The 24,365-nt window shown below is 43.0% G+C and overlaps 1 protein-coding gene across 1 annotated transcript; it reads left to right on the top strand.

Moving 5' to 3' along the window:
• Positions 1–4,544: 4,544 nt before the first annotated feature.
• On the top strand, positions 4,545–22,086 carry LOC124013372 (carcinoembryonic antigen-related cell adhesion molecule 1-like). The gene is made up of 9 exons (XM_046327676.1): positions 4,545–4,674; positions 4,966–5,304; positions 7,576–7,860; positions 8,540–8,806; positions 10,515–10,793; positions 11,022–11,276; positions 11,480–11,600; positions 19,845–19,885; positions 20,375–22,086. The coding sequence occupies exons 1-8, from the start codon at positions 4,545–4,547 to the stop codon at positions 19,861–19,863; spliced, it is 1,695 nt and encodes a 564-aa protein (XP_046183632.1). The 3' UTR covers positions 19,864–19,885; positions 20,375–22,086.
• Positions 22,087–24,365: the final 2,279 nt, after the last annotated feature.

The following is a 24,365-nucleotide window of genomic DNA, read 5'->3' as shown; positions in this document are numbered from 1 at the left end:
TTGGGTTGGAGAGAGAACACAATATCACACTGGGTGAGAAAGGAGCGGCACTCAGTGGGCTGCCCAGAGTAACATGGTGGGTTATTAACCCTAGGTTCCGGAGACTCGGAAGACCAGGAAGTAGCTGGTGGTACGAGACGAAGACTCTGAAACTGTCCTGAGAGGTCGGAAACCTGAGAGGCCAGGGTCTCAACGACATGACGAGCAGCAGACAATTCCTGCTCGTGTCTGCCGAGCATTGCTCCCTGGATCTCGACGGCAGTGTTGCGAGAATCCGTAGTCGCTGGGTCCATTCTTGGTCGGATCCTTCTGTTATGCAGGTGAATGAGGACCCAAAAGCGACTTAACGGAAACAGAGTCTTTATTCCAGTTTTAAACAAAAGCGATAATCCTGGATATTATCTAGGTAAAAGCAAAAACAGGAAAACTGAAATCCACTCGTCAGTAGAGAGGAATGACTGGAGACGCGACCACAGACTGCAGGTCGCTTCGGGAAGGCACCGGCCGTAGCTGACATTGACACCTGCTCACACGCAGCATCTGAAGAAGGTAAAACACGACAGGGCGGAACAAGGACACAGAACAGCGAACATCAAACAAGGATCCGACAAGGACAGAAGCGGAAAACAGAGGGAGAAATAGGGACTCTAATCAGAGGGCAAAATAGGGGACAGGTGTGAAAAGAGTAAATGAGGTAGTTAGGAGAATGAGGAACAGCTGGGAGCAGGAATGGAACGATAGAGAGAGAGAGCGAGAGAGGGAGAGAGAGAGGGGGAGAGAGAGGGATAGAAAGAGGGAAATAACCTAATAAGACCAGCAGAGGGAAACGAATAGAAGGGAAGCACAGAGACAAGACATGATAATCAATGACAAAACATGACAAGATCAAGCACAGATCAAGCACATCTGTCTAGTTGGTGCCTAGACAGATGCCACTCACTTTAGGTTGGAATGGAATCAATAGCATGTCATCCAAGAGCACTTCCTTACCATTTATTAATAGCTTTGAAAAGATCCAGTCTTTATCTGACAATGTCACAGTACATACTGTAATGCACTCTTAGCTTGGAAAGATGCAAGGAGGTACTTGGTCACCGATTGCCCTTAATCCAGATTCCCCCCAAAGATTTCTTTAAAGTACCTACAACTTAGACATTTCATAGAGGGTCAGAAGAAAGCCGATAAACTACGTTTTCAAATGACTGAAGTCGGAAAAACTATTTACCAAATCTACTGTTCGGAGAGGTTTAATCTCAGACATATATTCTATTTAATTGAACAAAAGTGCCTCATCCTATGATGCGTTGAGACATGTTTGGGAGAGAGACATTGGACATGCATTCGGTGAGGAAGAATGAGCTTCTATCTGTGAAAGGGTCCACCCCAAATGCACCTCTATAAACATACAATAACTAGGTTTCAACATTTTTCATAGTACCTACTTTAAACCGGTCCGCCTTCACAGAATGTTTTCCAGTGCATCGCATTTATGTTTTAAATGTAAACAGGATACTGGCACTCTTCATGCATTTTTGTTTGGTACTGTAGGAGAATCCAGTCTTGGAATGATATTCATTTACACATCCAAAAGATCTTGGGTAGACAATTAGCTTTTTCACCGAATGTGTATTTGCTCTACTTTGATTGTAAGGTTGTGTTTGATCCTGACTCTGAACGTCTGTTCAATACCCTTGTATACTTAGCCAAAAAAATGCATATTGTTATTATGGTCCACACCTGAAGTACCATCAAGATTCTGCTATCCCACCTCTAGAAAAACGTACCTTTGATTTATACCAGAGGTCCGTTTAGGAATATCTGGGCTCCATTTTGGTCCTATGTAGAAAACCTCCCATAAATGACCTATGTTACAATTGTGATGTTTTATATATATTTTTTTTATGACTGCCTTTTTGTATTACGTTTTGCTCTATCCTTACTCATTTTATTGTACTTGGTCTATGTGGTGCAGTTTGTTTGGTTGTCTGTGTAACCCCTGTTAAAAGAAAATAACATTAAAATGGAAAGAAAATTACAAATAATTACAAAACAGTTTGGACACACCTACTCATTCAAGGGTTTTTCTTTATTTCTACTATTTTCTACCTTGTGGAATAATAGTGAAGACATCAAAACTATGAAATAACATATATGGAATCATGTAGTAACCAAAAAAATCTAAAACAAATCAAAATATGCTTTTATTTGAGATTCTTCAAAGTAGCCACCCTTTGCCTTGATGACAGCTTTGCACACTCTTAGCATTCTCTCAACCAGCCTCACGAGGAAGTCACCTGGAATGGATTTCAATTAGCAGGTGTGCCTTGTTAAAAGTTAACTTCTGGAATTTCTTTCCTGGTTAATTTAATGATTTTAATTTAATTATTAATTTGTATTAATGACAATTACAACAATACTGAATGAACACTTATTTTAACTTAATATAATACATCAATAAAATAAATTTAGCCTCAAGTAAATAATGAAACATGTTCAATTTGGTTTAAATAATGCAAAAACAATGTGTTGGAGAAGAATGTGCTATGTAAGAAAGCTTCAGTTCCTTGCTCAGAACATGAGAACATATGAAAGCTGGTGGTTCCTTTTATCATGAGTCTTCAATATTCCCATTTAAGAAGTTTTAGGTTGTAGTTATTATAGGAATTATAGGACTATTTCCCTCTATGCCATTTGTATTTCATTAACCTTTGACTATTGGATGTTCTTATAGGCACTTTTGTATTGCCAGTGTAACAGTATAGCTTCCGTCCCTCTCCTCACTCCTCTCTGGGCTCGAACCAGCAACACAACGACAACGAGAGCTCACTAATTAGCCAGCCATTTCACTTCGGTTACACAAGCCTCATCTCGGGAGTTGATAGGCTTGAAGTCATAAAAAGCGCAATGCTTGACGCACAACGAAGAGCTGCTGGCAAAACGCACGAAAGCGCTGTTTGAATGAATGATTTCGCGCCTGCTTCTGCCTAACAACGCACAGTCAGATACTTAGATACTTGTATGCTTGTTTGCTCAGTCAGATTATATGCAACGCAGGACACGCTAGATAATATCTAGTAATATCATCAACCATGTGTAGTTAACTAGTGATTATGATTGATTGTTTTTATAAGATAAGTTTAACTTAGCTAGCAACTTACCTTGGCTTACTGCATTTGCGTAACAGGCAGTCTCTTTGTGGAGTGCAACGAGAGAGGCAAGTCGTTATTGCGTTGGACTAGTTAACTGTAAGGTTGCAAGATTGAATCCCCCCGAGCTGACAAGGTAAAAATCTGTCGTTCTGCCCCTGAACAAGGCAGTTAACCCACCGTTCGTTCCTAGGCCGTCATTGAAAATAAGAATGTGTTCTTAACTGACCAGCCTAGTTAAATAAAGGTATAAAACAATTAAAAATTACACATTCTTTAAAGAAATTGGCAAATCGGCGCCCAAAAATACAGATTTCCGATTGTTATGAAAACTTGAAATCGTGCCTAATTAATCGGCCATTCCGATTAATCGGTCGACCTCTACTCTGCATGTGTGGTTCCCACGTGAAATACGGAGGAGGAGGTGTGATGGTGAATGGGTGCTTTGCTGGTGACACTGTCAAGGATTTATTTAGAATTCAAAGCACACTTAACCAGTATGGCTACTACAGCATTCTGCAGCGATACGCCATCCCATCTGGTTTGCGCTTAGTGGGACTATCATTTGTTTTTCAACAGGACAATGACCCAACACACCTCCAGGCTGTGTAAGGGCTATTTGACCAAGAAGGAGAGTGATGGTGTTTTGCATCAGATGGCCTGTCCTCCACAATCACCTGACCTCAACCCCATTGAGATGGTTTGGGATGAGTTGGACCGCAGACTGAAGGAAAAGCAGCCAACAAGTGCTCAGCATATGTGGGATCTCCTTCAAGTCTGTTGGAAAAGCATTCCAGGTTAAGCTGGTTGAGAGAATGCCAAGAGTGCACAAAGCTGTTATCAAGGCAAACTAGTGATTACTTTGAAGAATCTAAAAGGAAGACACGAACATTGTACCCACAGTACAACTGAACTGTCAAGATGAAACCTTGTCTAGCTTATTCCACTGGGTGTCAGCACTGTCAAGGCAGATGGCAAAATCAAACGTTCACCTTAAACAACTACAGTAGACTACCCTACAATGTTTTTTAGGGTTTGTGTGGTGAATATCTTTTGAAAAAATAAATTGATTTTTTTTTCTTAGAAATTGTTTCCCATGGTGGAAAAGTAAAGTCATTCCTACATTTCAAGCAGTAAATTGTATTTAGTTTTTCTTAAATGGTTGAATTGCTAAATTCACAGTAATAGTAGCCGTACCATTCTATGAGCAAATATGATGACTTGTTATGCTGTTTTAAATATTTTGGGCACAGAACTAGACATAGTTTCTTCGATATTTTTCATTCTCCGCAGTTGGTACTATGTCAAAATAGAGTGTAGTATGTGAATGGGTTGAAATCCATTCTAAGAGGCGGGTTTTCCGGTGATGTTGACACCTTTACTGGGTGTGTACCATGAATGAGTGTACTCATTCAGTTGGTAAAAGCGACAGGTAGCCCGCATTATTCTCTGTCGCAAGAAGGGTTCCAGACATCTGGGATGGATTTGTTTAATTTGAGGTCGCTTGTCATTTTGCTGTCAGCAGTTGGTAAGATTAATGAATATATAAATTATTGTTAGCCCTACATGTAATAGTGGACCGAAGAAAACAAAATGTTTGGAGATGTGTTGAGTCGTTTAGGTTTTGGAGGCGCCGCCTGAAGGCGCATTGACGTGGTTCTAGTAGAATGCCTTTTTCAGGCCAATAATATAGGCTACCATTACAAACATGTATTTATAGTTTTTACTAGTGCATTGCATATATCTTGCTTCCTTCTTGATGTATATCACACACTTATATGTTGAAGTGAACACCTGTACTCAAACCGGTTTCTCTCAGGATGCTGCAACGGGCAGAGCGTACTCCCAGCAGGCCCGTTGCAGGGAGTACAGGGGAAGAACGTCACGTTCAAAACCCTCATCATGCCCACAGATGTAGGCGACTTTATCACAGTATCTTGGAATTTCAACGGAGGTAGTGGACTTGTACCTGTTGTCACTTCTGCGCCCAAAGGAGAGACAGTTGGCGCAGGCTACGCAGGAAGAGTGTCACTGAATTCATCCACCGGCGTATTGAATCTGGGACCCTTGACCGCGAAGGATAGCGGGGACTATGCGGTGACCATGGTCACAAGTGCTGCAGTACAGCGCACAGGTGTAACGGCGCTCAAAGTTCTAGGTGAGTAAGACGTTGATTGTGCATACAAGACGTTAATTGAATGCGTAAATGTCCCGAAGTAGCCTACACATTTTGGCATATGTTTGCCAAAATCAACTTTGTTATTTACAGCCAACTGTCTACTCTATTCATTCCCAAGTAAGCCCTACTCCACAGATACATTTTGATGCATAATTCCCTAATAATGATTCATGGATAATTCCCTAATAATGATTCAAGGATAATTCCCTAATAATGATTCATGGATAATTCCCTAATAATGATTCATGGATAATTCCCTAATAATGATTCATGGATAATTCCCTAATAATGATTCATGGATAATTCCCTAATAATGATTCATGGATAATTCCCTAATAATGATTCATGGATAATTCCCTAATAATGATTCATGGATAATTCCCTAATAATGATTCATGGATAATTCCCTAATAATGATTCATGGATAATTCCCTAATAATGATTCATGGATAATTCCCTAATAATGATTCAAGGATAATTCCCTAATAATGATTCATGGATAATTCCCTAATAATGATTCATGGATAATTCCCTAATAATGATTCATGGGTGTGGCCCTGTGTCTTGGAAAACGAACATTCTAACCTACTACCATGCTCTAGAAATATGGGATGGAGTTATGTCACTGGCATTATACTGTATTGCTACAAACCTAGGCCTGTCTTTAGCAATGTGTGTGTCTGTGATGGCTCAAGGCATTTCTTGGATTAATGCTTATCCATGCCAATATCCCAAATGAGTTTTTGCCATATCTCAGCTAGACACCTACACAGCACTGCCTTCAGAAAGTATTCACACTCCGTGACTTATTCTACACAAATTGGTTGTTGATCATTTCTAGACAACCCTTTCCAGGTCTTGCCATAGATTTTCCAGTAGATTTAAGTCAAAACTGTAACTCGGTCACTCAGGAACATTCACTGTCTTCTTGGTAAGCAACTCCAGTGCAGATATGTCCTTGTGTTTTAGGTTATTGTCCTGCTGAAAGGTGAATTAGTCTCCCAGTGTCTGGTGGAAAGCAGACTGAACCAGGTTTTCCTCTAGGATTTTGCCTGTGCTTAGCTACATTCTGTAGGCCTCCTGCCTTATGTAACCATACCAAATGTAACTATGTTACGTCTAGTCTATGAGACCAGGCATTATACTGACTTAAAAACTCTGTCAACTTCCTCTGTGAAAACAACACTGAAAAATAGGGGTATGGTTTTAGAGAATCAAAGGACCATGAATGTAATAAGAAACCTTAGGTGCTGTCTTAAGGCCGGTAGCAACCGCCACAGCGCGTCCGGCCAGAACAAGGATGAGGCGGATGTCCAGGTTAAGAAGGGCTTCATGGAAAAAGAGAGCCACATTCGCACACGTGTCACACACAGCTGACCACTCATGGTTCAGAGAACTGAGAATCATGTCCACTGAGAACTGACACTAACTGTGGTTCTGAATGGAAAGAGGGCAAAGAAAACAGGCTATAGCACTGCTATAAATAAAGGTTAAATTAACAAATCTATATAAATAATATGAATGACATGGCTGTCTACGCTAGCGCAGGTTAAGTATAAAACAGGAAAGCCTATACACTACAGCAGCATTTAATATTTGTATTAGTATTTATTTTTTCGCATACTGGTTGGTAATTAAGGCATGTGAAAGTTCACATGTTACAGATGGCATTTCTGCCCCCAACCAATGCATTTTGATGCAAAAACGATTTTATTTGTATTTTTTAACTTTCAAATGCTTCTCCTTTAAAGTAATAACGTCCGTCATTCGCCCCCATTTGCATGCTGCGTCACATATTCAAAGCTTGAAGGATGGCAATGACGAGTCAGAAGTAGGGAAATAGTTTACAAGTAAAACTGGACTTTCAGGTTTATGGCAAAGTGTAAAACCAGTAAGAGGTCATATAACATTTTGTTGGGTCAGATTAGAATGACCCCTGTGTATTTTTGGTCAGTTAAACGGCAATTTATTTTACGACATCACAGCCACCGAATGAGCACTTTTTCAGTTCACAACATGTTCAGAAAGCCTTTGCTGCCAACCTGTGGTTTACTTTTCATCAGTTTAATGCTTTCGCTCCCTTCCCCCTCAGCCTTAGAGTACAGCTTCATCAATATGCCACTCTCCCCTCCCCCTCCCTCTGCCTCAAAACTCAAGCACTGATAACAATTACCCTGAAACCCCATGCCCTCTTTGCCATCACCTCGTCTTCCCATTCACCCACCCCTACCTCCTCCCTCCCCTCCTCAGAACCGGTCGCTGTCGTGACCATCAAGTCCAACCTGAATGAAGCGGTCGAGTTCAACAGCACTGTGGTCTTGACCTGTTCGGCCAAAGGCTCCTTCCTCATGTACAAGTGGCTCAACGGCACCGCCCCACTGGTCGCCGATGGGTCTCATGTGACTTTGAGTGCAAACGCAACAGTGCTGACCGTGGCTGGAGTGTTCAGGGAGGATCTGGTCGGACCCATCTACTGCACAGCCTCCAACAAATTAGAGAGCGATAGCAGTGCCCCCTTCAACCTCACTGTCAGCTGTAAGTACCTATGTTCTTATAGCCTGGTCCCAGATCTGTTTGAGCTGTCTCCTACTCCTATGGTCATTGTTAGAAAGACAGCACAAACAGATCTGGGACCAGGCTAATATTCTTATCCATTGATTCCGCTTCACGTCTCTGCAAGGCTATCTGAAAGGTTCAGGTGGCGTTTAGTTTAGAGTCTTAGGAGGCTTTGTGTGAATTGGGACACTCCCAGTAGGGGTTTCTACACCCAAACCCAACTCTCCTGTTTACACCATGCATGTGGTCCGATGGTTATGCTGATTTACCCTTATCAAGAGAGTTGAAATCCCGGCAACATTTTCTTTCTCAATTTTATCAACACGTAGATATGATATTGAGCAGTAGATCAGTTTGTTTGTGTGACGGCTTTAGAATAAGTCATGCCAGCCATTTTCTATATTGTAACAGGTAGAGGCTGCTGATCTAAATCAGCCAGCTCAGGGTAGTACAATGCAGGTGTCAGGAAAATGCAGGTCAGATAAGATCCACATTTCCTCAAATTCCATCTGAGTAGAGCACCTGGGAGGGGATAGACCAAGCATGGCTTGTTTTCGTTAAGAATGTAATGAGCTGCTACATTATGGTTTGCAGCCTTAGGCCTAAGCCTACATTTGAAAAATATCTGGACCTAACTCCAACTCGAATATATTTGCAGATGGGCCAGAAAACATCGCCATGGCAGTCACCCCCACGGCTGAGGTCCAAAAGAAGGGTTCCAACATTACATTGTCCTGCTCAGCCCAGTCTAGCCCTGCGGCGGTGATTCAGTGGATCCACAATGGAGTCCCGCTCAGTGTGATGGGCCCCAAGCTGGTACTGGCCAACATTGCCGAGGCACAGAGTGGAAACTACTCCTGCATGGCCAGCAATGCCAAAACCTTGCGATACCTGGAATCCACCACAGCCAAGTTCACTGTAGTAGGTGAGTAGAAGAACCACAAGAGCCAATGGGAACTCAAGGTTTTGTACATGGATAGGAAGGGTGCTTTAGCAAACACAAAGGGGAACCATGGACAGTATACTGGTAAAGACCTAGAGACTCAAATCTTACTCTAATGGAAAGCAAAGTAGTGAAAATGCTGGTTGCATTCAGTTGAGCTACAGTATTCTTCTGAGGTTCTTGTCGGTAACATGTTTCTCAGATGTTACACGCATTTGATTTTATTAGACTTATAGACTGACTTGATCTTGTTTAACTAATTACAAGGAAGTTATTATAACCTGTTCTCCATTTAAATGTGAATATTTCATCAAAGGTTTGTTACAGCCAAATCAACACTTCTAAAACAGTTTCTGTATCGGCAAGATAAAGAATTTGTCATTAGTCCTCCGTCCCTGCCTCAAAGAGATGCCATCATCCTTATTAAGTTAATACCATGAACAGACAGACTGAAACCTGTTTCTTGGCTTCGCACCCAGAAGGCATAACACCGAACACTGAATGGATTCCGTATGATTTTTAAGCCTCCGGTACAAGTTTCAAACCCAGTGACCTCGTATCATGGCAACTTTGTACGTTCCCTTGTAGGTTTTCATAGCTTGTGAAATATGTGCTGCATACCATACGGTACAAAGAGTGCATGGCCCGGTGTGTACTGAAACGATTTACAACAGGAGACAGACAGTCTACCATGTTGTGAGTGACTAAAACCTGCTCGGTTGGGGGGAGGTCTTTCAGAATGCCTGGAGTCTTTGAGTCGTGTGTTGTTTTTTTTCAATGGAAGAGAGATTGTGGGATGTGGGGGGGGTCATTTCAGTCGTTCTATGAATGCTCCCCTCTACTTGGCAAACAGTAGTGACTTCAAGTCCAATTATTCCGTCATGAATCACAGTGACACGTTTTTACTTTTAATGACCAAAGCTGAGGAAATAAGAATTTGCCTCTGAAAATGTTTGCCTTCAAGCCTGACACTTATTGGCCAAAGTATTGATTAGGCAGTTATGAGTCACCATTGAGGGCCATGAACGTAAAATACATGATCTTGGCATTCGTTTTCCAACACTTAATAGTCTGGAAAGAAGACATCAAGATAAACAAGACAGTGGTTTCTCCTGTTCCACCGGTTCACCTGGTCCAAAGCAAAAACACAAACTTGGCCTTAGTCTCACTTTCAAGTGGTCTAGCAAGACAGTGAGCATGTTAATTGCATTGTCTAGTCATGTAGGTCATTTGGTTTTGCTTGGTACATCAGCCCACTCAAAGACTCATTGTAAAATAACATTCTATTTGATGTCACATTTTAAGGAAACATGGCCTGGTATATGCTGTACAGTGATATTGTATAGTAGCTACACACAGACGTCAAATCAACTATTATTCCATGTTGGTTCAACGTAATTTCCTGGTTCAACCAGTGTGCCCAGTGTTCAGATGTCATGACATTAAGGAATAATGAAAGTACAATGTCTACCAATTTAGTAGGCATCGCTAAATCCATCCAACTAAAATCGAATGAAGAGTTCTTCAAGCTTCATGGGGTTCTTCAAGCTTCATGGGGTTCATCAAGCTTCGTATATTCTAAATACTTTGTGGGTCTAGCACTCTGTAGTTGTGAGTGAAACAAGCTGTCTCTCAGTGTTACCATCTGGTCTGTGTAAAACCGAACTCCATTTGTCCTCTGTGTTTGTAGAGGCCCTATCCGGCACTAAGATCACAGGCCCCAATGGAACGCTCGTTGCAGGTAACAGCACGGCCACCCTGAGCTGCCAGGCAAGCGCCGGCACCGCCGGCACCCGAGTGTGGCTGAAGAATGGCGTGGCACTGTCTCCTAGCAACAGGGTCGTGGTCTCGGCAGACAAGAGCTCTGTCACGATCAAGCCAGTGCAGAAGGAGGACAGTGGGGAGTACCAGTGCAAGCTGACCAATGCTGTGAACACAGACTCTGCCAGTCTCAAAATAGGGGTCAACTGTGAGTCTCTGGCCTCTTGACCTCTACGCTGACCATTAACACCAATGAACGAAGTTAGCTTTATGTTTTGTTGTATATTCATAACGTTACAGTATCCAAAAAGAAAAGCTTTGTGTTTCACCCAAATCCACGATGAACTGTCTGAATGCTAAAGTGTAGTATTATTGAGGTCAGAATGGCCAAATCCATCTGAAATTCAGGTATAAATTCTCCTTTCCTGTGTCTCAGTTGGTCCTGAGGCTGTGTCGGTGAAGGGGGATAGTGCCGTGGTGGTGAAAGACCGTGTCACGCTCAAGTGTACCTCAGTCTCCCTCCCTGCTGCCACCTACACCTGGAAGTTCAACGGGACGCGGACCGACGTGATGACAGCCGAGTACATCATCGAAGCCGCCATGTACAAGAACACTGGGATTTACACCTGTGAAGCCAGCAACGCCGTCACCGGGTTGAGCACCGCCGTCGCCCACCAGCTGTCCGTCAAAGGTTTGATAGCGGAGGCTATAAGAGTATTCCACCATTTGGCACCATGGTTCTTAGGATGTCTTCTCACCCAACTTTTGTTGGGATATTCTACTCGTAAATCATGTACGGTAGCACTGTACACATTTATCTCCAGAGGAAGCCGCATTACTTTGAGATGTTCTGATGACGACGATAAATGACAGGTTGTTCTTGTGATTCCTCAGAGGAGGGAACACTGGAGAATGGTCTGACGGGCGGGCAGATCACCGGGATCGTCATCGGCGTGATTATCGCCCTAGGGGCCATCATCGGTGGAGTCCTCCTCCTGAGACGGAGAAAAAGACAGTGAGTCCTCTTGGTTTTACCTTTTGATCCACTTGTGCTATTCCATTAAAAGAGCGTATGGCTTTGCAGACACACCTGTTGTGTGTAATGATACCCAATTCCTCCCTGTCTCTTAAGTGCCCTTCCTGTGAATCTCCAGTCCTCGCTTCATTCCTCTCATTCTTTGGCATCCTAGAACTTGTAGTGTTACCAAGTATCTTCACTTTGTTTCATAGCAGTCAAATTCTCTGCACTTCCAAAAACCCTATTTTAGCAAACTCTTTGTGGCTTTTCATTTGCCTCAACACAGATAAAGATACTGATTTTTTGTTTGTTTTTTGGGGGGGGGATTCATATGGAACTCCAAAGTGGAACTCCAAGTTTTCATATGGAACTCCAAGTTTTCATATGGAACTCCAAAGTGTCATTTCTGATCAATCGTATCACTGAGGTGAAAGTGATGCAAACGACCACAATCCTCTGAGTTACCTGCCAGTGGATTCAGGAATCATTATCTTAAAGCGAAGAACAAACCGTTTAGTCAAGGCAGACACGGGCTGACACGCCTCGCACATTCCAGCATTTGGCAACAGAAACCTATGATAACACCCCTTCTGAACAAGCCAGAAAGGGAGAAATATACCACAGGTGTCATTGCTCACAGTTTTGCATCAACACCCCTTTTTCTCATTGGAACTCTTGTTGTAGTTCAAGTTCTCATTCCTCTCCCCTCCCTCGCTAATAAGAGTGTTGTCAGGCAGAGCAGACAAAAAAAAAGTGACCTGATGGGACAGAGATCGCTGGAGGTCAAGCGCACTGTACCTGCAGAGCACAGTCTACAACCGCCGCTCAAAGGGTCAGAGTTTGTCTCCCTGCTCCTCGTTATCATAATCCGACAAACTCAAACTTGATGTTTGAGGCTATTGTTCCTTGACGGCGTTCGCACTCCTGGAGGTCTTGGACAGGAGACTGTCTGTATCCATTGACTAAGAATGTCAGGTTTGGATCATTGGCGAATGATAACTATTCCCCAGGTCGTTGCTGCAAATGAGAACGTGTTCTCAGTCAACTGACCTGGTAAAATAACGGATGAATAAATAAATAATTATTGTAAGGTTGTCAATGTAAAAACAGGAACTCTATAAGTGAAGATGAACTACTGGGATTGCTCACTTAATATTTACCTGGCTGATTTCTAGAGTGTGCCTGCAGATACATTCCTTGAAATAGTTTTTGTTTCATTTAGTAGACGTCGTACAAAGTAGTATTACGTACATCAGCCTTTTGTGTTTGTGGCCAGTAGAAAATAAAGAACGGAGTTAAAGGCGTAAAGGTTCAAAACAAGGAAAGGGAAATAAAGTTACAGGGATTTCTGATGCAAAGACCAACCCGCCTTCATGCAGTCAGGAAGATGAGCCTCCAGATAACCAACCAGCATAACACGCAGTTCCCCCAAAGTGCAGACTTCCTCCCGGATTACTTAACAAGCTGTTAAAAAAAGCAAAAGATACAACATTTTACTTGAGTTCACTTAATTGTCATGTTTACAGCCGGTGAACAAGGGGAATGCAGTGTGGCGTTAAAAGTAGGCCTGGTTGGTTACGTTTAGACAAACCTGTGTGCACAGCTGGGTTCACACAGACACACACCTGTCTGGCAGGTTCAAAGCCCCAAACACCATACGGTTCCTGATTAGTGCGATAGGTGACTGGCAAATTGGTGCACAGCAGGCCAGGCCCCTAAGTAAAATGGGGGGGATTAGTGATTACAGGTGCCGATAATGTAGATTTCTGGAAAAGGGCACAGTCTTTATAGGGAGCAGATTATTTTCACCGGTAGAGGATATAGATAGATATATGTCTTAGGTGTACACTGAATCTGTTTAACCATGTTCTGATATACCTTGCTGGACACTTTTTACAGAGTATCCAAGATTGATTAAAGCAACTAAGATATGATTCTGTTGATATACCATGACATGTATACAGTAGATAACTGTGAAACGTCACAGATAAACCGCTGCCAAAGACCTGCATGTATTTATTCTGGCTCGCTCTCCTCATTCTGCCTGGCCTTGTCAGCCTGGATCAACGCTGTGGGTTTCAGTATTTTGAAAACACAGTCGGACCACATTCCAACACTCTCTCTCGAGCCCCACACTCAGGAGAGGAAGATTCCATCTGAACAGGGGGGTCCGCCTCTTTTTTCGCCCCTCTCTGAATCACCTTAAGATAACAAGCTGTCGGGGCGTGGTGGCCCCGGGCCGTGGAACGGACACTTCCAGCCGAGCTTAAGCCCCTCCCCACTTCAGATTCAGAGTATTTAATAGTCACGTACAGTGTTGCAGGTGTGATTGTAGGGTACAGTGAAAATCTTAGCCTTTGAGCTCCAACATGCAGGACTGAGTGAAATAAAATAATGGAGATGGTAATAAAAAACAACAATAGAAATAACACTATATACATAATAACTGTGGCGGTGATAAATAAATAAATGAAGTAGCAGGTAGCTGACTAGTGGTGGCTATTCAGCAGTCTGATGGTCTGAGGGTAGAAACATAACGTTTTTGACACGATGCTCCTGTACTGCCCTTGTCTGAGTGATAGAAGCAGGGAGAACAGGGCGTGGCTTGGGAGGCTGGGGAACCTGATGATCTTCTTGGCCTTCCTGCAACACCTGGTGTTGTAGGTGTCCTGTAGGACAGACAGTGTGCGTTCGGCTGCACGTACCACCCTCATAAGAGCCTTGCTGTCCTCGAGCGGTGGAGTTGCCGTACCAGGCTGCGACGCAGCCCGACAACATGCACTCGATGGTGCTCCTGTACAACACTGTGTGGGCCCTCGAGGACAGGCCAAATTTCTTCAGCATCCAGAGGTTGAAGAGTCATCACGTCGGTCAGCGCCCAATTGAACTTCCATGTGTAGGTGGCAGCAGGGAGGGAGACTGAGGTACACTTCAGCGTGCCTTTCACCTCTACGGCACTATCCCCCTTCACAGGACCCAGTTGTATAGGGAGGAGTTCAGACCCAGGGTCGTGAGCTTTGTAATGAGCTTATAGGGCACTATGGTATTGAAGGCCGAGCTCTGGTCGATGAACAGCATCCTCACATATGTGACCAACCGGCTCAATCTTATGTAGCAAAATTTGAAATGGTGTTTTTTACATTTAGATAAAAGTAGAGACTCGGGGCTACAAAATGGTATATCATACACTACAATCGAGGAACAATGGGAAAGTAATTCTAATTTGAATGTTGATAAACTTGTAATCTCACTTTGGAGAAAATGGCCCTTGAATGTTTTGGTACACCTACTGGAGAGCTCTTTGTCTACACCCATACAGCATCGTTCACACCCTCTTAAGCTTCAGCCCCACCCAGCTCTGTAAGGATTCACATGTGAGGCCATATAGTAAACAACCAAAGATTTCAAGACTAAAGGCTGGTTTATACTACGGGTGTGTTCATAAATTCAATCTGGAGTGCCATAGCACGCTCAGAGTGCGCTCTGGGCGTTTGTAAATTCAGAGCGTTTTGCTCTTGGAGTGTTCAGACAGCATATTGGACGCTCTGGCCTTGGAATAGGGTTGATCTGAGCGTTCTGACCTAACAACAACAGTCAAGCACCCAAACTAACTGACTAACATTGGCTAGCTTGCTAGCTACTTCCAGACACAAATGAGGAAACAGCTCACTCTGACACTTTTACTCACCCTAGCAGAGGTGGTTCGGTTGATTTTGTTGGTGACTGCAACTGTGCTTCTCGCAACAATTTAATTCAGCTCTTTCTTCCAACGTTTACTGACACAGGCCATATTGAACAGGTGTTGAGCATTCATAAATTTGTCTGTTATTCTGCTCTCTGGCACGCTCGGACAAGTGCTCTGAAATCGGAGTAAATAGCCAGAGCGAATTTACCTGCTACGTCTATCATCAGTTGTTGCAGTGGCATCATGAACATTCTATTGAAATGGTTACTTGCATAGTGGAGTCTTTTGTTTAGACATGTAGCTAGCCAGCTAAACAATGAACCATAATCCCAACTCACAATGTTACTACCCTGCATGAATCTGCAGGTAGCTAACCAACCAGGTTCAATGTTAGCTAGCTAGCTAACATGAGGCTATAACTACCAATGCAAATAGCTCTGAGATACAAATAATATTACTACACAGATCATACACGTAACGTTAGCTCGCGAGCCAGCCAGCTAAGGTTAACTAGTTAACTAACAGTACACTTTAACTTGAAATGAAAACAACTTTCTGACAAAATTTGAAATGTGTAATATCTGAAAATGTAGGTAGTTTACTATTTTGCCTGTATTCATGGATGGACGCTTCTCCCTCTCTGTCATGGATGCCATTGTTGCCTTAGTTTGAAGATGTAATCCGGAGAGAGGTGTTTTATACAACAGCCTTCAGTGTGTTCTCTTTTCAACTCCGTCTGCATATTTGCAAATAAACGGCAGAATTTTCTCCATCTCCTTAGCTACTGTATCATACTCTAATTCCACCCTGCATTCCACTGATTTCAAAACATGGTCCTCCAGAAAGTGGAGAGCAACCCCTTTGCAGTTCTACTATGTGATATCTTTCAAAGAAATCTGCATTAGAAAGGATTACCTACACATACTGACCAGCTCAAATAGACAGTAGCGTGCTACATGACAGACCAATCTGAACTCATCTCTCGACATGTCCAGCCCGCCCATTATCTCAGCCAATCATGCCTAGCGGGAAGGTTCCTGTCTTTTTCTGTGGCTAAACCAACTAGGCTCGTAATTGAACAATTTTATTAATATTTACAGATTGCATATCAGTTTGTTATTAAGGCACATGAATGTTTACATGTTCCAGAAGGCACTTCTGCCAAAAAAACGCATTTTGATTTTTTTTTTAGTTCAAATGGCTTTCCTGTGTAGTGGTGACGTGCGACATATGTCTAGTTTCCTGAAATGAGTCACATTTGCATTCCTATGGTCCAGGTGGGTAAGGGCAGTGTGCAGTGCAATAGCGATTACGTCGTCCGTGGATCTGTCAGGGCGGTAGACTAATTGGAGAGGGACGAGTGTGTCGGGGAAGGAGGAGGTAATATGGTATTTGACTAGCCTCTCAAAGCACTTCATGATGACAGAAGTAAGTGCTACTGGTCTGTAGTCATTCAGCTCAATTACTTTCCGTTTCTTGGGCACAGGATGATAGCGGACATCTCGAAGAAGGTGGGTATAGAGGCCGGAGTTAGGGAGAGATTGAAAATGTCCGAGAACACAAAACAGCCAGTTCGTCTGCACATGCTCTGAGGGCACTGCTAGAGATGCCGTCTGGGCCAGCAGCCTTGCAAGGGTTAAGATGTATGAATGACTTACTTGAATGGTAGCTCAGGGTCATTGTGCTCGTTTCTTGAGAAAAAGGTGTTTAGCTCGTCCGGTAGGGTGGCGTTGGTGATCGTTAGGGAGCCCCTGCCACATACGCCTTGTGTCCGACCTGCTGAATTGCTCCTCCCCTTGTGTCCCTATACTTGTGTTTCGCCATCTTGATCGATCTGCCCATGTCATATTTGTACTGTTCTAACCAAACTATTGTCCGCGTGGTCACCTTGCTCTGTTCATAAGCAGCATCTCTCTCTTCAGATTTCTGGTACGTTTTGGTGGACTAGAGAGGTGGACAGAGATTGAGTCAGTGGAGCAGCAATTCGATAAGGGAAATGTCTGCTCTACTTTGTTGCCATCACTTGGCTTTTCCCTCTTTCCATGGGAGTCACTGGGTGATAGACAGGGGAGAGGCTGAGTTGAGAGCATGGTTGGAATGCCACCGTCTTGTCTGCACAGGTCTCTCGCTCTCTTTCTGTCCATCTCCCTCTTCTTCTCACCTCTTCTGTCTTTCACTCTTTCTAACATTCTTACTCTACATTCCTCTCTTCCACTTGGTTCCATCTGTCCTCGCTTACTTTCCGCTATGATTTAGAGTTTCCTCAACACGGTTTGTCCCGAGGGACATTCCTCACGGAAGTACTCATATTTTCTGGAGACATTGCCGTAATTCAGCCATAGTGCACGGGCATACCTGCAGGGTCAAAGTGAAACTGCCAAGTACTCGTTGTTGATATTGTAGTTATTGAGTCATCCTCTTCCTGTGTTTGTCCCCATTGTTATGTCTACTGTTCTTATCAGTGGCACAAAACTAGGCTAGATGCTTAGATGCTTTCTGAGATGAGATCGCAGCATTACAAAGGTTACAGTACCTACCCACACTGCTCTTATTCGTCAGGGCATTAGGGTTTGTTCACTAACCATTTAAACTCGTAGGAATTGGCCTATATGGATAGGGCTAAATATTTAAAAAATGTACAGAAGAAATATGAGAACCATATGTATAACCATATAGTAGCAATTAAAAGGAAACCGTTTGGAAATTAGGGGGAAATTATTTAGACTAAAGGCGAAGACAAAAACAGTTCATCTGAAACGAGATGGAATCTTAACTTTACATTGTTGATTGTATGTGAATTTTACATTTGTCTTTTTTGCTGCATTTGCTGATAACGAAATCGGAAAACACTGTGGATACATTCAGCAACATGATAAGGATATACACATTTGGGGTAGGTACAACATAAGACAAAGAGATGAGAAGGGTTTGAGTGAGAGGTCAAACTGGTGTCTCCATGTGGCTTTCACACCTCTACAAAGTGTCCACAGTTCCTAAGCAATTTCAATGCAATACTACGACTCCAAGAAGATTCTTCAACATTGAGCTGCTATTTCAAGCTCTCCTAGCTGTGTTGTTGAGGAACGAGAGCGAGCAGACGTGTAGTTGTTCAGAACAACCCAGGGTATGACGCCACGGCGTCTTGGAACTGAACATCAAGCACAGTGATCATAAACGTTGACAATGTACTCTATATCACATGAGTCTTACGATATGGGAATGGGAAGTCTTTGGCTTGCTTGTACGGCACGAAAGACATATTTTATTATAATCCTCAACGTCTCGTCTTTTCAAAACACTTTTGAGTCCTCTTTTATTTACAGCATTTCCCTCACTCGGACAACAAAACATTTGCTCAAATTGCCCAGTTGCAGGGAGGGATGGGGCCAACATCTTGTCACTCGGTGTGCTCAAGCTCAGAACCGCTGTCAGTCAAAACCTATACCGTGCTGTGAAGCGGAGACCTTGAGCTCTGACGTCATGTACACTCGGTCGGCAGTTTATTAGGTACGCCACCCCGTTCACGTGGCCATGGCTTGCTATTTTAAAGCAGGCAGACGGGCATCGAGGCACTCAGTTACTGTAGGATTAGAATGGGCAAAACCAGTGACCTAAGTGACTTTGAGCATGGTATTATCGTCGGTGACAATCAAATAACATCCAGTCAGCGGCAGTCCTGAGGGCCAAAAAGGCTAGTTGATGAGGGGCCGAAGGAAAATGGCAAGAAACGTGCAAGCTAACAGACGGGCCACAAACAGTGGTGTGGCGCAGTACCACAGTGGTGTGTAGAACGGCATCTCGGAACGCACAACTCGTCGATCCTTGTCACGGATGGGCTATTGCAGCCGGCGACCACTCCGGGTTCCACTCCTATCAGCTAAAAACAAGAAGAAGCAGCTCCAGTGGGCAACGCCATCATCAACACTGGACAACTGAGGAGTGGTAAAAACATTGCCTGTTCTGACGAATCCCGGTTCATCTCGCTGATGGCAGAGTCAAGGATTTGCCGTAAGCAGCATGAGTCCATGGCCCCATCCTGCCTGGTGTCAACGGTACAGGATGGTGGCGGTGCTGTAATGGTGTGCGGAATGTTTTCCTGGCACACGTTTGATCCCTTGATACCAGTTGAGCAACGTTTCCATGCCTGAATAATTCTGGCTGTTCTGGAGGCAAAGGGGTGTCTGACCTGGTCCTTCATGTACCTAATAAACTGGCAACTGAGTGTATAGCATGTTACTGTAAAGCCACTGCGTTACAATTTAGGCGCTTATCAGTGTCCAAATCTGCCAATTTCAACATGTATATGGGTACAAGTGTAAAGAGCTGCCTATTGGGTTTCCATCAAATAAATTAGGATACACAATTATTTTGAAATAATAGCTGCCTGCTTTATATTTGTTGCGGTCATGCGGATATATTAACTAAAATCAAGTCATTCAGGTTGTCAAAGCGAAGTTATCATCCCCACAACAATGACACGTTGTTTTCTCAAATCCCTTCAAAGCCAACTCATCATTACACTAATCGCCACTATTTTCTTTTATGTTCTGTTTCAGTATCGAGTCGCCATACTAGAAGAGTGCCCCGAGGAAAGCTGGTAAGCCGCTCTTTGATAACTCTATATTATCCTGAAGTTGTTTTTGCGTTCCCTTGTCAGGCAACGCAGGCCAGCATTATCCTGTTGTTAACAACAGTTATCAAGGCTGTCTCCACTGACCTGGGACAAACATTTCCTTGTTGAGGACATTTTTATTGCATTGCGTTTGAGGCTATAGCTACTGTTCTGTGGTGCCACTCCGTATCACACATAGCTACAGTAAATTAGTGTATCCATCTTTAGTCTGAATGAACAAGTAAGGCAAAGGTCCTCATTGCTGTTATCATTTGATTTTGGCCTATTAGCACTTTGGGAGTTGAAGTGGAACAAACGCCAGTAGACACTGTATAGCCTAAGTATTGCCAATGTTCACCGAAGAGGACTTTCAGACGAGGGCTGATGAAAACAAGATATTCAACTTCAGAACGTGTTCTTGTGGTTGTGAGTAGCGCTCAGTGGTAAAATCTATGAGTTTCTTCTTCCCCACAGGAGCTATCAGCCCAAAGAATCAGCCAATTATTCCCCTCAAGATCAATCTCTGCAGTCGGGAAGACCACTCAGGTGGAAACCTCCCCCAGGTCTGTCCAGCCATACTAGCTATTCATCACAAAGTCCATATAACCCCAGGGGTCACAACATCACCCTCTCCAAAAACATTCACACATCAGAAGACATGGTCATCTCTGTTGAAAATGGTGGTGTCCTTGGGCTTGGATTGGACCCGAAAGCACCAACACATCTATCCCATCTAACATCTATCTGTCTGTATGGACTTATTGTCGTTCACACACCTTCCCTCTCCATCCATCCCATTGGCTAAGGTAAACAGCTTCCAACATTCCCTGAGATGCTGACTCTTCCCTTTTTGCAAAACAGGAATGTCATTGCTTTACATCAATTTCTCCACACATTCCTTGGGAAATGAATCGCATCATAGACTTGAGCGAAGGTGAGAAACTGGAGGAGGATCTAGTGGTGTAACACACTGGAGTCCCACGGGACTGTAGGGCTTAGTCACTTGATCCCTCCTCACTCATCAAGGCGAATGGGCAAGTATCGTCTGAATCTTTCAAACACCTGACGGACACAGGTTCGTAAATCTGACGTTGCCACAGACAGGTGTCTGCTTGATCCCAAGGATTGCTCCCCCCCCTCTTTTTCTTTTCTGTCTTTACCTCTACAAGATCTGCTCGTAAGAACTTAATGTGAAGACGGCGATGACAAGATCCGACACGCAGCAAATATTCAGGGGAGGAGAAGAAAAAAAAGGTAGGAATGTTTTTGTGGGCAAAGACATTCTTTGGTTTTGGAGGGAAAATGTGTGTGCTTCAGGGCTGTACTACTGAGGTCTGTTATTTGCTATATTCCACTTTTCAAATGTTTTAGTCATTTGGCCTTTTGTAGTTTAAACCCCCCAAAAAAGACAAAACTATGTTTTTAGAAACATGAATGAACAAGTGACATTTTATGTTAACTGTAACACAACCCCCTTTGAGCTGCTTTTTAGCTTTGTTTTTGTCACTAGTGTTTTTTGAACCCTCCGATGAATACATTAAGCTGATGGTGTTTTTTGAACCCTCCGATGAATACATTAAGCTGATGGTGTTTTTTGAACCCTCCGATGAATACATTAAGCTGATGGTGTTTTTTTTCTAATCCAATGAATGATAATCAATTGTTTCCTGTCAAACAATTAGTTGTTTGACAGCACACACAGGTATGTGACAACCAGTCATACACACCTTCAATTGGAACACACAGAACTATGGGTTAAGAGTTATTTTTATCTGTTAAGTTTTCTCCCACCATTTAAAGTGAATGGGGGGTTTTGTGTGGCATAAACAGTACAGGGCAGTTACTCTAGTAGGCCTGGTTATGTCACTTGGCTGTGGAAGGTGTTTACTCTTGTGGTTTGACCTATTCTGTTAAAACATGTAATTACATAAAGCATTCCGTATATTCAAACAGAAAGACAGATGCACAGACACCAGAACTTGAACACGGTAACCAAATACACTGAACAAAAATGTAAACGCAACATGTTAAGTGCTGGTCCCATGATTCATTAACTGAAAAAAATATCCCAGAAATGTTCCATACACACAAAAAGCTTATTTCTCTCAAATGGTCTGCACAAATTTGTTAACATCTCTCCCTGTTAGTGAGAATTTTATCCTTTGTCAAGATAACCCATCCACCTGACAGGTGTGGCATATCAGGAAGCTGATCAAACAGCATGATCATTCCACAGGTGCACCTTGTGCTGGGGGACAATAAAAGGCCACTCTAAAATGTGCACACAACACAACACAATGCCACAGATGTCTCAAGTTTTGAGGGAGCATACAATTGGCATGCTGACTACAGGAATGTCCACCAGAACTGTTGTCAGAGAATTGAATAAGTCGCCTCCAACGTCGTTTTAGAGAATTTGGCAGTAACTCATTCCGATTGGCTGGGCCTGGCTCCCCAGTGTGTGGGCCTATGTCATGTGGCTGCGCCCATGCCCAGTCATGTGAAATCCCTATATTAGGGCCTAAAGAATGTATTTTAATTGACTGATTTCCCTATATATATGTAACTCAGTCAAATCTGAGAAATTGTTGCGTGTTGCGTTTATAGTCTTGTTCAGCAGGTACACTGGTCAAAATTGGTCCAGCCACTGCATGTACTAGTCATTAGTTTTCATAGAGATCTAAGTAAGAAACTTGATTGTTCTGTTTTCGTCTCGTTGGTTTAGTTCTTGAAGATAAACAGGGAGAAATTGACACCTTTTACCTGAAGTGTTTTGGTGAAAAATGGAAGAGCAATAAACCTTTGTAAATATGATTTACTTTATGTAAATGTATACTGTAATAAACATTGTATTTTTTAGGCTTGACATTCTGTCTATTTTGGGGTTTCTTGCTTTATCTTAATTTGAATATTTCAAATGTCAGAAGCTTTCTCAGGTTGTTTACAGAAAGGTGTATTATTCTTTAATGACTGACCAGCCTATATTCATTCATCATTTTCTCCTTGTATGGACACGCCTCTGAGATGTTTTCTTTTTTTGTTTTATTTATTCTTATGTCCTTACTGCGACTTGCGTTTCGTTACAGTCTTGCTTCTTTGCAAATGGAACTCTCCTACCTATGTCTCGCTAGCCAACCGCAGTCTCTGTTTCTACACAGCCAATCACCTCTCTCTCTCACACTCTCTCTCTCTCTCTCTCTCTCTCTCTCTCTCTCTCTCTCTCTCTCTCTCTCTCTCTCGGGTTTTGGAATGACACAGCACATAAAGGCGGTCTTGCTGCAGTTGGTGTGTGTGTGTGTATGCAATGGTGCTCTCCTCTCCTGCCACACCAGTCCCCCCCCCCCCCCCCCCCATTTCTTCACAGATATGGCTCAGAAAAAAAGAAACGATGTAAAAACCTGCTTTAACAGAGAAATAGAATCCCTGCAGTGGGCATGTTCTGAGCTCAGGGTGAGAAACCGACACCCTGAGCTCAGGGGTGGGTTAATTAAAGCATCCATATTTTATCTTAACAATAATGGACTGGATTTGAAACCACACATTTACATTTGAACTGGATTTGATCCTCTTGCAAACGCGTTCATATAAAATGAGCTAACCTGTCTAGAGTAATTGGGACGGGAATACGAATGCACGGTTGGATAAACAAACACTACAAGGTGCAGGATGCTCTTGGTGGTGACCAGTCTATCAAGTTCATTTGCCTTGAGTCAACAATGGCTTTAAAAAAAAAAACTTTTGTTCTGGTTGGGTGTTAAAACAATGGGACAACTGTATCACTGTACTTGAATCTAAACGAAAACTCAATAAAATGTAAGTGTACAAAAATATCTCTGGATCCCTTTTTAAAGCTGCCTCTATGTCTTATAAGATTACACCACATCTATGAGCTCAAGCTTTTAGTTGCCAGTGTATTAGGTTTCTTGAGTGCAAAGTGTTCTGCATGTCAAACAACAGGCATGAAATCGAATACACTGAATGTAAAGTGCTTTCGAGCAATTATCTTGAATATTAAAGCCAAGAGGAGTTCGTATAATTCTTTACTAACTTGATTGTAACATGTTTGTTGTGGCCATACAGGTTTGAAGGCTATGTTGGATATAGGCTACCTCTACCTGACTTCCACTAACCCTGTCACTGTCAGGAAGTTGTGCCTGCCAAGGACATTAGTTCATAAATAAGTCTGCTTGGCAGATCGAGTGAGTGTCTCTCACCCACAAACAGTGTAGTCTAAAGAATAGTCCCCAGTCACAAACGATGACTCAGTTTTTGCTCATATGTCACGGGGACAGTCCCCAGAGCTCTTGTACAAGGCAGCGCAGCCTTGAGAGAGGAGAGGGGAGGGGAGGGGAGGCAGTTTCAGTGCTGTGACTATGACTCACCAACCTGACTTTCTGCAGATCAGGGCTGTCATTACCCTACTCTGTAATCACACTCACACCAGCCAATGTGTCTCAGTGTTTTT

The sequence above is a fragment of the Oncorhynchus gorbuscha genome, linkage group LG24, assembly GCF_021184085.1.
Source record: "Oncorhynchus gorbuscha isolate QuinsamMale2020 ecotype Even-year linkage group LG24, OgorEven_v1.0, whole genome shotgun sequence".
NCBI lineage: Eukaryota > Metazoa > Chordata > Actinopteri > Salmoniformes > Salmonidae > Oncorhynchus > Oncorhynchus gorbuscha.
This window is presented reverse-complemented; position numbering and strand designations above follow the sequence as displayed.